General features: G+C 43.7%; 1 protein-coding gene across 1 annotated transcript in view; it reads left to right on the top strand.

The window, feature by feature from the left end:
• The window catches only part of Gria1 (glutamate ionotropic receptor AMPA type subunit 1), a 309,938-nt gene extending 295,668 nt beyond the window's left edge, over nucleotides 1-14,270 (top strand). Inside the window, exons 15-16 of the mRNA XM_051180635.1 lie at nucleotides 4,080-4,214; nucleotides 13,948-14,270. Of these exons, the coding sequence (XP_051036592.1) occupies nucleotides 4,080-4,214; nucleotides 13,948-14,151 (339 nt within the window). The 3' untranslated portion in view covers nucleotides 14,152-14,270. The remainder of the gene's footprint in view (nucleotides 1-4,079; nucleotides 4,215-13,947) is intronic.
• Nucleotides 14,271-14,602: the final 332 nt, after the last annotated feature.

Here is a 14,602-nt window from a genome sequence, read left to right as displayed (position 1 = left end):
TGGTGAGTGACCTTACCCAGCCATCACCTGACTCTCCCAGGAAACTGCCATGCCTTAAATCTTTTCTAAGTCCAGATAGGTAAGTTCTGGGACGAACACGACAGAAAAAACAACCTACTGTACAAGAAAGCTGGTTACAGAGTCAGCATGTGAAAGGCTTGGGAATGGTCCAGAATACCCACTGAAAGCAAGCATCCTGGAAGCTGTGGGATTCTGATAGATGAGAAGAAGAAAGACCTTTGGAGAAACTAGCACATGGTCCAGGCCCAGCAGATCTCAGGTGGTTGGCAGCACTAGTCTCAGTGGGAGCCACTGCTCTCATGGCCAAAGGCATAGGATTCTTCTAGAACTTTCCACTTAGGCCAGAAAGAAAAAGCCTCAAGCCTGTGCTCAGTCTTCCTCCTGGAGACCAAATCTTGGAAGGTCTTGAACATTCTTGGAAGAGGTGTTGGCTAAAAAAACAAGGAATCTGGGACAGCTCCCCACCAGTGGGAAGAGCATGGGGCCGTACACGATGGTGGGAGATTCTCTCTTCCAAAGAAGGGAAGTGGCAAATTGAAGACAACAGGTTCAGGAGAACAGATTGTGGAGCTGGGGTCATCACCATAACAACCAACCCAACAATTCTGCAAGATGAGAGTCCCAAGGTTTAGGTTTTCCTTTCTTTTATTCTTTTCGCCCATCACTCTTCAGCGCTGTCACCCTATCTGTTCCTGGCGGGAGACAAGTTGTGACTTTTCCCTCCTACCAGCAAGCTGCCTAGCTCTGGGGGAGTGCATCTTCTGTGAATGGAAAGAGAACAGGGGTGTTTCAGAGAACACTTGGAAGACCCCAACCCCATCTCCTCCCTCCCCCATCAGAGCTGGAACCCTGCAGTTTGCCATGTACTGGGACAATTGTTATTTACACAAGTGCCCTTTTATGTGCACAGTGGATCATAAAAGAGTCAAAGCTCCAGTCTTTAAATAAAAGAATACTTGTCCCTGCTCTGGGATATCCCATTATATTCCAACAATGGGTGTCAAAAAAGGTCAGTGATGGCAATAGGCCAGAAGACCTCAAGCTTCCTTAGAAAGATCTAAATCTGATGCTCTCCCTGAAGCTAATAATGGTGAGGTAGGGCTGTGACTCAGCCACAGAGCACCTGCCTAACATACATGAGGCCCTGGGTTCAATCCCCTGCACTACCAAAAACAAAAATGCATACGTCTATGCATACACAAAGCTAATGGCACACATAAAGAAATCACAAACCTTGTCTAAATGTAAATCTACCTAAACTAAAACCATAGCAACACTAGCTCCCCATCACATATTCCACTAAACCATGCCAAATTTAGGCCATTCTATCATGTTTGGTATTGGAAACAGTGAAGATCATATTCCCCTTTGATTCCAGAAATTTTCCCTGGCCTCTGTTATTGCAGAACAGAATCAGCATAGCAGAGTCTATGGTACTGATCTGCCAAAAGGGATACAAGTACTACACCATCAAGCTATCTTCACACATGCTGCCAATTCTCTGGGCCAGAGGTCTTCATAGGTAGAGGAGCTGACTGAAGTAATGCACACCTATAATCCCAGAACTTTGGAAATTTAGGCAGGATGATCAGAAGGTGGAGGCTGGACTAGGCTACTCAGTGAGTTCAAAACCAACCCAGGCTCTATATTAAAATCCTGTCTCCAGCAAACAAATACAAAGGATGGGGCTGCAACTCAGTGGTAGAGTGCTTGCCTAGCATGCTCAAGGCTTGAGGTTCAATCCCTAACTCCAGAAAAAGAAAGAAGACAGTGATGAAAAATCTGTACTCCAGACACACCAGATGCCCAGTCACCCAACCCTCTTCTTTCTATGGTTGTACGGAACATGGATCTTCCCTCACTTCTACCTGACATTTAACTCTATCTGTCTCACAAATATACCACAGATGGATGGCCAGGAAGGCAGACACAATCACAGAGCAATGTGGAGACAGTAACAAAAAAATAGGATCCACCATCCCCTTATCTTTGAAGTCCTCTCCAACAACATCAAACTTAGGGACACCATTAAGAAGTGTCTATAATTCATTAGCCTTAGTGACAGACAAGGCAAGATGTACTTTAGCTGTTGGATGAAGTGTGAGCTTGTAAAGCAGGCAGCCTCCATCCTTCTTTCCCAGGACTCCCCACCCCCCCCATTCACTTCCTCTCAGCATCACACTTACCTAGTCCTTGCTAAGGTGCAAGTTGGTGATGCTTTAAGATGTCTCCCCACCCTGCCCACTCATGCCACTGTCCAGACAAGGGAGTTTTATAGGAATTTCTGTTGAGGACCCCTAAGAATTACAATCTTTTCTGAAAGACTGTGTGTTCTGAAAATAAAAATCACACAAAGTGGGAATTTACACGTTCCACCAGTCCCTGAACGAAGTGCTGAATCCATTTTTCACATTTCTCTTCTCAAGCTATAACCTCAGACAGGCAAAAAGTTTACTTCCTTGAATAATTATTCCGTCTGCCCAGAGAGCTAGGCTAAGCACTGCCAAAAGTAATACATATTTGAGAACTGTCTGTTATAACCACACAAGAAGCCACAGAGGGGTTGCTGAGGATAATCCCATGGCTCTGATGGCTGGGGCTATTTCCAGAGTAGGGAGGCAAGCCGCTACCTGCCATCTGAACCCTGCACCACCAAGAACCCTGAACACTGCATCAAATAGAAATGGGGCAAAGGCTCTTGACCTGGGCGATAAGAAATCCCTTTCCACCTGCCCAGATTCTCCTAGGTAAATGTCAGAACAGCTACTAGGACCATGCAGCCCACCCTTCATGGGGCTCATCTGGATCTCCACCTGAAAAATGACACACAGAGAAGTGAAATGCCACCCATCCTATCCTGTGCCCCCAGTCAGCCACCAATGCCATATCCCTGTGCCAGCTGACACGTGCATTTCATTTGGATTTAATGAAACACTTTAACATGAGATGACAAGGGAGTCAAGAGCCACTGTAAGAACTGGGGAGGATCATTCTTCCAAGACCTAAAAGCGTTCTTTGCCTGTGTCAAGAATCGAGTGAGATGATGCCCTCACTTCCTTGGCAGCGGCCTTCCACTGTGGACAGTAGTTTGAGTTAGTGTTCTCACTGCCTGAAACAGTGTTCTCCTTCACTCCCCTATTCTTGAAGCACATAGGATGTTACAGGACTCAAGGATAGTCTTCCACATCAGTGGTACCCACAGGCTCCACAGGCTGGGTTCTGCTCCCTCCTGCCGAACATCAGAACTTTTCCCCAGGCTTCTGGGAATCCCTCCTTCGTGGCTTGGCATCTCTGAAAACAGCAGAGTATCTTTTACTACAGGCAACTGAGATTTCTAAATTCAGTCACCCAGGTCTACCTACAGCAATTGTAGAAAGCACCTCCAATAGAAAAAAGAAATGACACTGATTAAGCATAATTATTAGGATTTAATAGAGCCATTTTTCTAGCTCAGTGCCTTCCTGCCTATCTAAGCCCCCCTCCCGCCAGGTTTCCCCTTAAACTAGGACTGAGAGCAGTCAATTAAAGGTATGCGTCCCTCTGCCTTTATTATGTGTTTGAGAGCTGTCTTATTAAATTGAAATCAAATGCACACCTAGGGGAAAGTTCACTTTAATACCAACTCCCAGCAAAACACTTAGAGACATGTACAATGATGGAGACTGACGTGTTGCCAAGCAACAGAGATGAGGTAGATGTGGAGCTAAAGGGAAGAGTTTCCTAAAAGAATTGGTTAAGCTCAAGGGTTCCTATCTTACCAAATCTGGCCTAAATTTTTGTGGTATCTTTTGTCCCAGAAAAGACATTGAGGAGGGAGGTAATGTAATTAGAAGTTCAACACAATCACAGATTGTTTTATATGTACATAAACACACATGCATTCCCCTTTCCCCTGGGGAATGTTGTGAACTCAATACAAGCAATTTCCAACTGTGAAAGCTGAGGAGGGGGGGTGGGGTTGAGTGTATGTGTGTTAATTTGCTGCTGCCTCAATGGCCTCAAGCATCTTGACTCACTTTCTTTTTTCCCCTCCCCTCCTTTCCCACATCCTCCTCTAGGACAAAACAAGTGCTCTGAGCCTCAGCAATGTGGCAGGCGTATTCTACATCCTGATTGGAGGGCTGGGACTGGCCATGCTGGTTGCCTTAATCGAGTTCTGCTACAAATCACGTAGCGAGTCGAAGCGGATGAAGGTGGCATCGTCTTCCTGGGTCTTTTTTCTTACCCCATTCTCTGTGGCACAGCTGGGTTTCCTGAGAGGAATTTTGCTCAAAGAGGTAGAAAGGGGCAAGTTGAGGCCATCCAGGGAACAGAGCAGAATCAGAAAGAAACTGAAAAAGAAGGGGAGAGCCAAAAGAAAGGGAAGACATGGGGTGTGTCTGGCGAATACTGGGCCCAAAATAGCAAGTGCATCTTTCCAGAGACAGGACAGACAGGTCAGTGAGATTAGAGGTCAGGGTTCAATCAGCACAGTGAGAGGTTGATTTTCTGAAATAATGTCCAGATGAGGGAAGGCATGCCTACCCAGTCCTCCATGCTTGGTGAATTGGGTCCATTTTTAGCTTCCATGGCAGACAGAATCATCCATAGAGAAAGCTAAGCAGATTAGCTCAATAACCCAGACCACACCAAAAAGAGCTGAAGGCAGCAGAGGACAGGAAGAATTAGAGAGGACTGAAGAGCTGCCAGGAAAAATATGGAAACTTTTTGAGTAGGAAGAAAAGCAAGCTAATCTTATAGAGTTCCAAAGAATGCAACAAAAACAGAAAACAGATGTGAATACAACATGCAAAACCCATTTCTCTAACAGAGGAGCACACAGACCATCCCAGTAAACAGGGACCTCGTCATTGCTGGTGCTGTGTGAGAAGAGGACAAGTGGTTTTTAGCAAAGATGGAGATGAAAGCATGCCAGGGAAGCTGGGAGTTGACACATTGCACAGTGCTTCAATGGCATCATTAGCCCTAGTGGGGAAACATATATGGAAGACAGTCATGTGACTAGCACCATAAAAAAGCAGAGAACTTAGGTGCCAACTATGACCTTCAAACCTTTGAACTTCGACAAGAAATGGCTATGGAAAAGTGCTCAGGGCTAGGGAATGGCTCGTGTGGTAAAGTGCCTGGCACACAAATATGAGGTGTTAAGTTCAGAGTCTTGGCACCCATGTAAAAATGGGTTGCACCTATGTATCATAGGTACACCTATGACCCCCCCACTGGAGAAGGGAAGGAGAGACAAGGGAACCCCGGAAGCTCATTGGTCAAACAACCTACCCAGATCCACAAGGTTTAGGATCAGGGAAAGACCCAATAGATAAATAGATAGATGATAGGTAGGTAGGTAGATAGATAGATAGATAGATAGATAGATAGATAGATAGATAGATATATGCAAAGAGCATTTGAAAAAGACTTCCAATATCAGCCTCTGACCTAAACATACACATGCAAACATGCGCTCATGCGCACACGCACACACACACACACACACACACATACACACACACACGGAAAGAAAAGATGTGGTTCAGACAGTACAGTCTATAGGAAATTAGAGGAAGAAGAATTAAAGAAAACTTGTGGCAAACAGCAAAAATTAATAACAAGCCTTCTTTAAACTAAGAAGAGAAACTGGGTCACTGTGAGCTTTGAACAGCAAGTATCTTGGCCTGGGCTCTCTCCTTAGCTTGATTAGATGGAATACAATTTACTCCTGGGGTTTACTCTCCTCTAATGTGCCCTAAAGACCCCCTTTGTCAATAATTCAATTCCTCTTAAGCAGAACACACACATCATTGAATCACTAACTAGCACAAGCTCCTGACCAGCCTCTTCTGTCGTTGGCCATGATACCTATGTACATCCTGAGTCAGTACTGGGGAGGACATCTCTAGTCAGTCCCTTGCTTGAAAATTCAGTGTTAGATTTTGTATGGAAGGAATGAGGGTAGTAACAAAAGGGCTTTCCATCCTAGTATTAAGACCTTCTGTCCTGGCATTCAGCATTCCCACATAATGGTTCCAGCTGCCTCCCCACTGGCAATCTGCTTCCCTCCTCCCACCATGTCCCAGCCCCTGTGTGTTCTGTGCAAGCCAATTCTTCATCCTGCCCTCTACCTCATGAGGCCTATTATAAAAGCCACTTTCCCACAGTCTGGTAACAGGAACAATGAAGGACTAGAAGTGTGAGAGCTTTTGTCTATAGAACTTAAGCACAACTCAATCTTCCCTTGACCAGCTCTTGCGCCTCTACATTCTGTTGGAAAAGGCAGACCACAACACAGTTACTGATTCTATACCTTAAACCCTCCCATGAGTTTGGAAGGATTTAGCAAGGACCCCTGAACCCTAAGCAAAGCTTTATTTGCCAATTCCATCCAAAACATAAACCTACAGACTATCCTTCTTATTGTCCAAAGAGATAGAACAGCTGTTCAAACAGAAAAGAGGGGCTCAGACCAGTTATGCTCTTTGCAAGCCTCTATCTACCCCTTCCCCATGGACCAGAGGCCCAGAGCTCATACTGGCCAGCTCTCAAAAGTTCCTTTTCATGGTGCCCCAGGACATAGTGTCCTGAGGAGATGTATGAGCTGAGAGTCTGGCATGAGTCCATCCATTCTGTTTCTTAACTCTGTCACCTCAGACAAGTTTTAATTACTTTCTGATCTTTATTTTTATTGTAAAAATGGAAACAGAGATGGTATATACCTCATAAATTTGTTGTGAGGATACAAAATAATAGATTAAATGGTTGCCAGGAGGCCCATGTCACAGCATGCTCTCAATAAATAAGAAAAGTGGTGATCACTAACATATATAACAGCCATTATTAACAGTTACAGCTTCCCTCAAACCTCCTTTTATTAATAGTTATTTATTAGCATGTAATCTTATTAATTACATGAACTAAATTGTTTTTGAGCTATGCTCAAAAATCCTTAAGACCATAAGCCCTTAAAGAACAGACTATGGCTATAGGATAAATATATTTAGTCAAGTTAATGTAGAATTATGTCCAGAAGAGAAAAATCTCTTGGAACAAGGAAGGAGGCATGAGAGAAAGTTGCTCCTAGGTTAAGCAATACAATACACCCCAAGGGTGTGTTTCCCCTCAAGGTGGTTTTGGTCCCACCTATGGGTGTTCATCAACCATGATTTGGTTTGGTGTCCACCAAGCAGGGAACCACCTGAATGCCCAGTTCTCTCTAGGTTTATAGAGATTTCCACTAATCCAGGTAACTGACTTCGGGCTGGATTTCAAACTGTTGACCTGCCCCACCAAAGGTACACTGAAGTCTTAGATGACAAGAGTATTTTGATGAGGCCATTGGACATAGTACCATGTCTTAGAGACATTCCCACACCTCCCTTTACAATGTAGTTCTTTAATTTCTCAGATGCTGTCAGGGTCCCCCAGAAGCATTAACCCAAGACTCTCTATCCACCACAGTTCCCTATAAACAATTCCATCCATTGTTATGACTTCTGTACCAAACCCCAGGATTCCTAATAGAATTTTCCATCTTTCCACTTCAAGGGAGCTATTTTCTTTATTAGTCTAGCTGGCCCTTCATTTCCAAAAGCTCCATCAATTCCTCTCTTATCTAGAAGAGATAAGTGGAAAGCACTCCAGTCACTCCTTGGGCTTCATAATGAGATGCTTTGCTTTCCCCCAAAAGCAATTAGCTCTGTTCAGAAGTACAGTCGGCAGCTACACCGGGATGCAGATGGAAGTGACGGGGTCTTTGGAAATACTTTCCATCCTGTCTTTCCTTGCTCACAATGTTTATCTACTCTGAAAGACAGGAACCCCTAAACCAGCTTAGGCTCACATCCTGTGACTCAGAAGTTCTAAGAGACCTTCTCTAGTCACCATATAAGGGAAGAGGAAAAGTGAGAACAAAGGGAGAAAGGGCAGGAAGAGGTTAAAGAGGGAAGGAAAACTGGGGACTTTTATATTGAGGTATTATACCCCCTTGTTTTCATTAGTGAAGCGGTATATTCATGAGAATCTGCAGGCTAATAAAAAGTGTAGATAGGAGATGTGTGGGAGCAAGCAAGGTCACATAAGCCAGGAGCTAGTATGACTTGTATGAAGGGAATTAGACAGTGAACAAAGCCTCCATAGAGCCAGGTTTTTGGTTTTAGCCAAGATGCTACTAAGCTTCTCACTATTGAGATACATAGATAGATGATAGATAGATAGATAGATAGATAGATAGATAGATAGATAGATAATAGATAGATAGATAGATAGATAGATAGATAGATAGATAGATGATAGATAGGTGGGTGATACAGTTGTGTGTATATGTGTGTGTGTGTGTGTGTGTGAGAGAGAGAGAGAGAGAGAGAGAGAGAGAGAGTCACTTGCCTTATGTCCCTCAAGTGCTGGTTATAGTGCCAGTCACAAAGACAAACAAAAAAGTATCTCACTACTCAAGTTGTGTCCTTAAGCAACCTTCAGCATGGGTTCTCGACTGAGTCTTCTTGACACTCTTTGCCCTTTGATATGTCATGAACAGGACACATGTGTCATGGGGGAAGAGGAAGGACAATACTCAGCAAAGGAGATGCAACCATGAACAACCCAGACACAGGTCCCCATCTTGGAGTTTCATGGGGAAGGCAGACATTGGTGAACATTGATCGACCTGCTAGATAGTGATGTTGGGAAGAAAATGCACAGGACTTGCCTTTAATGAGAGACCCAAGAGCCGGTGGTCAGATAGTGTCTCTGGAAAAGTGGTGTTTAACCTGGTTGCAGCAAGGAGTGAATTAGCCAAGATCAGAGAGAGGCCGGCAAAGGATGACCAGGGTCAGAGACCCAGACACTAAAACTCTTGCCTGGAATGTCTGGAAACCAGTAAAGCTTTCACACAGAAATACTAAATTAGCAATGTAGGAGCTGGGGACTCAGAGACTTTAGGTAACCCAGGACATCCTAGTGGAACTTAAACAGTCATGGACAAAAGCCTCACCTAAGGCACATTTTGAATTGAGTAGAGCCTCACAGACTTTGCATTTCTCCTCTGCCAGGGAAAACAGAATAGAATCTTTGTCCTTGGCTGATATTAAGTAAAATCAAGATTGTTATCATTTGCTACTTTGCTCCCAGGGGAAATTAATTCCCAGCCTCCCCAACGCACAGGAGAGCAGCTGATCTTTTAAAATTGCATGTACCTGTGCCAACACATTGTATGCTTAATCCACAACACTATAGGGTCTGTACACTTGCCTAGAATGGATGAGCAGCTGAGAGGCTGAACACAGAGAAAGCATCCTCCAAGGTTCCTGCTCAACCACTTCTTTCCATGCATGCTCAGTGGAGTCATTAATGAAACCTGAACTCTCATTAGAATAGCCTCTGGGAAGTAGAATGTGGCCACCACTGCAGAAGTAAGTCTCAAAGGACCATACTAGGGGACATTGTAGCTGGACTTTCCATTCACTCTTCTCTCCTTGAGCCTCAGTTTCAGAACAGCAACTTTAAGGATGTGCTTAAGAACAGCTGGAAGGGGCAACAGAAGGAAGGGGCAACAGAAAGTTGCCCTCTTGAAGGCAAGGGTAGGCATTATGTTAGTGATCATCTGTTAGCTTTGGGAGAGTACAAGAACCATCGTGAATAGATCATCTGCTTTGTCACTGTCTCAGATGACTGTTGTCTTAAACAAGTCAATCACATACATGTCAGGCTCTCTTCAAAACGATCAGAACAGTAGATAATTCAACTTGACTTCTATTTTAGGATCACCTGGGAAGCTTAAAGAGTTAAATGCCCAGGCTACACCTACTCACTCAGCATTGGTAGGTCAGGATTCAAACATCAGTTCAGACATCCCCACCCCATCCTGGGATTCCAAAGTACAGTGCAGTTTGAGAACTGGAGGTTTACTGGTTGTTAACTTGCTTTCCATCCCAGCATTCTGGCTCTTGTCTTCTCATCTCCAAGATTCATAAATGCATCAGCAAGGAGCCTGTAGGATGCCAGTGCCCACCTGTGACTGGGTATGCTCTAGGAAGCCCTCAGCTTCCTGAGAAAATGGCTCTGATGTTTTAACATTGGAAAGTCTTAGTTACATGCGGAATTTGTCTCAGATTTTTGTAGGCTCTGGTGTTAAGTATGCCATTAACCTTGTCCTTCATAAATTCATGCTTTGCCAACTCTGTAGAGAGATATTACAGAATGTTTGAGACTTTTGAGGAAGACAGTCCACAGTAATCTATGAGAGCTTTAACCAGCCTAGATGAGTCCACAAACTTTGTGTTCCAGTGAGAAATCTTGTCTTAAAAAAACAAGGTGGACAGTTCCTGGAGAATGACAGGAGGTTGCCCTGTGACCATCATGCTCACTTGTGTGCCTGTGTATGTGTCCATGAGCATGAGAGAGAGAGAGACAGAGAGAATTTTTTAAAGGAGCATAGTAGGGCAAAATCTTGAAGGTTAGATTTCAAGCTACATTCCAGAAAGGTCTATGTTTTTCTACTGATACAATTAAAATGTTATTCTCTTTTCAACATTTTTTTTTGTAAGAATCAGTAATCATTAATTCTTCCTGTTCTCAGCTCAGATTTCCCCTGTGTAGCATTGTGGTTGTATTTATTTGGCCTTTGACTCAAAAGAATGCAATCCAAATCACACTTCCTCTTCAGTGGAGGGATGCCAGGGGAGGATGTAAATAAACTAAGTCCCAGGGCTTGAGGAAGAGATAGAATCAGCGTGGGCAGAACATCATATGGGGGGAATCTGTCTGAATCATGGATTTTATTTTTTTAAATATCTTGTATTTATTCTTTGATAATTTTATACATGCATACAATATGTCTTGATCACATCCACCTCCAACTCACCCTCTCTCTCTCCTTTGGATACTAACCAACACATCTCCCACCTACCTTCATGTTCTCCCCCCTTTTTTGTTTTTGTTCTTATTTTGAGAACACACTGAGTCCAATTAGTGCTACTTGATGGAATGTTGACTGATCTTGTTGGCTCGATATGGCACAGATTCTTGTTCAGCTGCAGTGAGCTCACTAGAGCAGTGGCCATGCTGTGTCCAAGAGACAGCATCTCACAGCACTGCTCCCATCCTCCAGCTCTTGCATTCTTTTTCCTCCCTTATCTGTGGTGTACACTGACCCTTGGGGAGGACAGATTGGTATAGACATCCCATGTACAGCTGAATACTCACAGTCACTAATTCTTAGCATGTTGATCAATTACAAGTCTCTGCTTTAACTGCTAACTACTGCAAAAAGAAAATTATCTGGGTGAAGTTAAGAACAGCACTACTCTATGGGTATAAATACAGACATTGAGAAGATGGTTTTACATGTCTATTTAGCAAAGCAACAACAGGTTTCTCCCCTAGGATCTAGAACCATAGGCTTCTGTTTGGATTTACAGTATCAGGCATGGATTAAATCCTGTGAAGCAAGGCTCAGATCAAATCATAAAATGGTTGATTACCACCCCCAACCTTCATGTCACTATTCTACCAGGAGACATATCTTGCCTGTATTGTAGCATTCAGGGTTCACCACCAAGTACATTCACTGATGGCCTTTCTCCCACAATGGTCTAACATGGCACATTCTAGAACTATGAAAGCCGGTCAGCAGAAAGTTAATAGATCAGTTCTGGCTTGATGTCCTGCAACCAAAGTGTGTTGTGTCTTCAGCAACAACATCCAAGTGTAATTGCCTGTGTTGTTTGGGGGCCTTCAGAGTCTTTCTGACCAAAAACCCAAAGGGAGGTGACCCATGCCTGGTAATGAGATTTTCATATAAATACTCTTATCTTTTTTGGGGGGTATTTTTCCACCCACATCAGGTACCTTCCTTCAAACACTTTCTCTTTTTAGTTACTTTTAAGCTTTTATTATTTTTAATTATGTGTAAGTGTTGCATTGGTGTGTGCATGTGGGTGCAGATACCTGTGGAGGCCACAGCAGCAGATTCCTTGAGCTGGAGTCACTACAGGCAGCTATAAGCCACCAGACATGGGTGCTGGGAATCAAACTCTGGTCCTCCACAGTACAAACATGCACTGCTGATCCATATCACCAGCCTGTAATTAGCTTAAAAAAATAGTGAGTTTCCATACATCTTTAATTTTGGTTAACCCACCCCACTTCATCCCTGCTTAAACCTTTAAACAACACACTCCAGATAAATCACAGAGTTCATAAAGGAAGAATATTTTAAAATAGTGTTAGACTGTCCAGTAAGAAATGAGTAGCAAGGAAAAAAAAAAAACAAAGAATATCAAACTGTTTGTGCCCATCTAGTTACAAAAGACAGAATGAGCTCTCTGGGTCACAGCAACAAAGCCCAGGTATTTTGGAAAAGATTCTATTTTTTTTTCCTTAAATAAATTCAAGAATATCTTATTTTTACAAACTATCTGGTAATGGCCAATCAAGATAACCATGGGTTGTGAAAGCATGGTTCTGGGCTCCCTGGAATAAGAGCCCGTTCTCTAAGGTGACAAATTTACATACACGAGAATATATGATGCACACACAGTAAGTGAAAGCCTTTGCTGTCATCTGAGGTGATGAGGGACTTCAGGGAGAAAGCTAAGCAGAATGTACTCTGGAGAATATGGAAGGTTTGTCTTAGCAGAGGAAGTGTCTCAACCCACAGACAGCTCTTCTTAGGATGCTCATTCCTACAAAGAAATGAGACCTCAGCCCTAAGATTCTGTGAAATCAGAAATGGTGGCAAGGGATAGAGTGGAGTCTTCATGCCACAGAGCTCCTTCTCCAGAGGAATTCAAACAGAACAATGCTTCCTGTTGTCCAGTAGGATAGGATCCAGGACCTAGATTCTGCTTGACAGCACTGATGCTAGAGTGATCCTTGAATCTTTCCCAGACCTAGAATTCCAGCAGGCTAGAAACCATGAGATGTACAACACGGAGGCAACGTGTCAGTCTAGACCTGCAGATTGTTCAGGCTGGCAGGAAGCAGGTGGTACACAGATGAAGGCTTTGGGAGATGCAGCCTCACTCTTTTGAGCACATGAGGCTTGCTGGTTACATTTTGTGAATTGTCTTATTCAAATGACTCCTAACTGCCCTTATCATGTGGAGCTAGGAGGCCTCTCTTCCAGAAGATCATTTGAACTCAACAAAAACATATTATCACTCTCCCTTAATATCTCAAAGCATACTCTGTGCAGTAGTGCCACTCTTCATAGACACAGGTAGAGAAGGAGAAGGAGGCAAAGGCAGAAAAAAAGAGGAAGAGGAGGGAGAAGGAAAGAGGGGGAAGAAGAAGAGCAGGGAAAAGAGAAGGGAGAATGAGGAGAAGAAAGGGGCAAGGAGGGAGATTGTAGCTTGCCTAGATAGTACGTGTTACAGACATGGAGGTTTAAAAGTTATTTAAAAAAAAAAAAAAAAAAAAAGGAACCTGATCACAGAACCTAGCTAGCTTAGGTATTGGTATCTGGATGCAAATTTCCTAAGCTCCACTCCCAACCTCACCAAGGAAATGCCCCACCTGCAGGAGCCTCAGAATGAGGTAACTTAGGGCTTGCTTCCTAACACATTCAAGCCTAGGCCCCAGAAAGGCTAAGGAAGATGATATGTACAATGTGATTAAAAAGATCATGTGCCAAAGAGAGCAAGGATGCATCCCCAAGGCCAGTGTCTGAGTGATGTATGCTATCAGCACAGACAACCTCAGATTGAGACTACTGACCTGTAATTTCTAGAATGTTAGACTCCTAGATTAGAAAAATACTTAGTATACCAGAGGAGAAATAAGAATTACCAAGAACTGCCCACATCATTGTTTCTTGAGCTCAGGAGTATGGAGGAAGGGTGGGGGAAGGGTGTCCTTTCAATCCCATCTTGACTCAGTCTTCTTTGTCTGTCATTGCCAAGGACCTGGGGAAGAACCCCCTGTCCTCCTGAAAAGGGTTTCTGTTTGATCCCACAGCAATCCATCAATGAAGCCATACGGACGTCGACCCTCCCCAGAAACAGTGGGGCGGGGGCCAGTGGAGGAGGCGGCAGTGGAGAAAATGGCCGGGTGGTCAGCCAGGACTTCGCCAAGTCCATGCAATCCATTCCCTGCATGAGTCACAGTTCAGGGATGCCACTGGGAGCCACAGGATTGTAACTGGAGCTAACAGGAACCCTTTGGGGAGCAGGCTCAGGCTCCCCTGTCCCATCCTATGCCCTTCAGTGCCAAAAACAACAACAAAATGAAACACCACCTCCAACCACCACGACCATATGGAGGATAATTCAGCCGATGTCCCTGAAGAATTAAAAACAAAAACAAAAATCCACTAGGCTGTTCCTTTCTTTCCTTTGGGGATTATTTTTTCACCCTTTTCCATTTGCAAAGTGAAGATGGTAACTAACTCTATGCTGCAATAATGGGAGAAACCCTGTCCAATGAAGTCTAACATCTCTGAGAATGGAGTCACTGGGATATTAATGAAGAAATCAAACTTTTTAATTTTAATTCAGTTGTTAATGTGTCTTAGTGTGTGCAGTTATTTTCTTACTAATATCCATGGTTTGCAGGCTCTGTTAGACCCTTTTGCTTCTTCTTATCCCCAGCC

This window comes from Phodopus roborovskii, unplaced genomic scaffold, assembly GCF_943737965.1.
Source record: "Phodopus roborovskii unplaced genomic scaffold, PHOROB, whole genome shotgun sequence".
Classification (NCBI taxonomy): Eukaryota; Metazoa; Chordata; class Mammalia; order Rodentia; family Cricetidae; genus Phodopus; species Phodopus roborovskii.
This window is presented reverse-complemented; position numbering and strand designations above follow the sequence as displayed.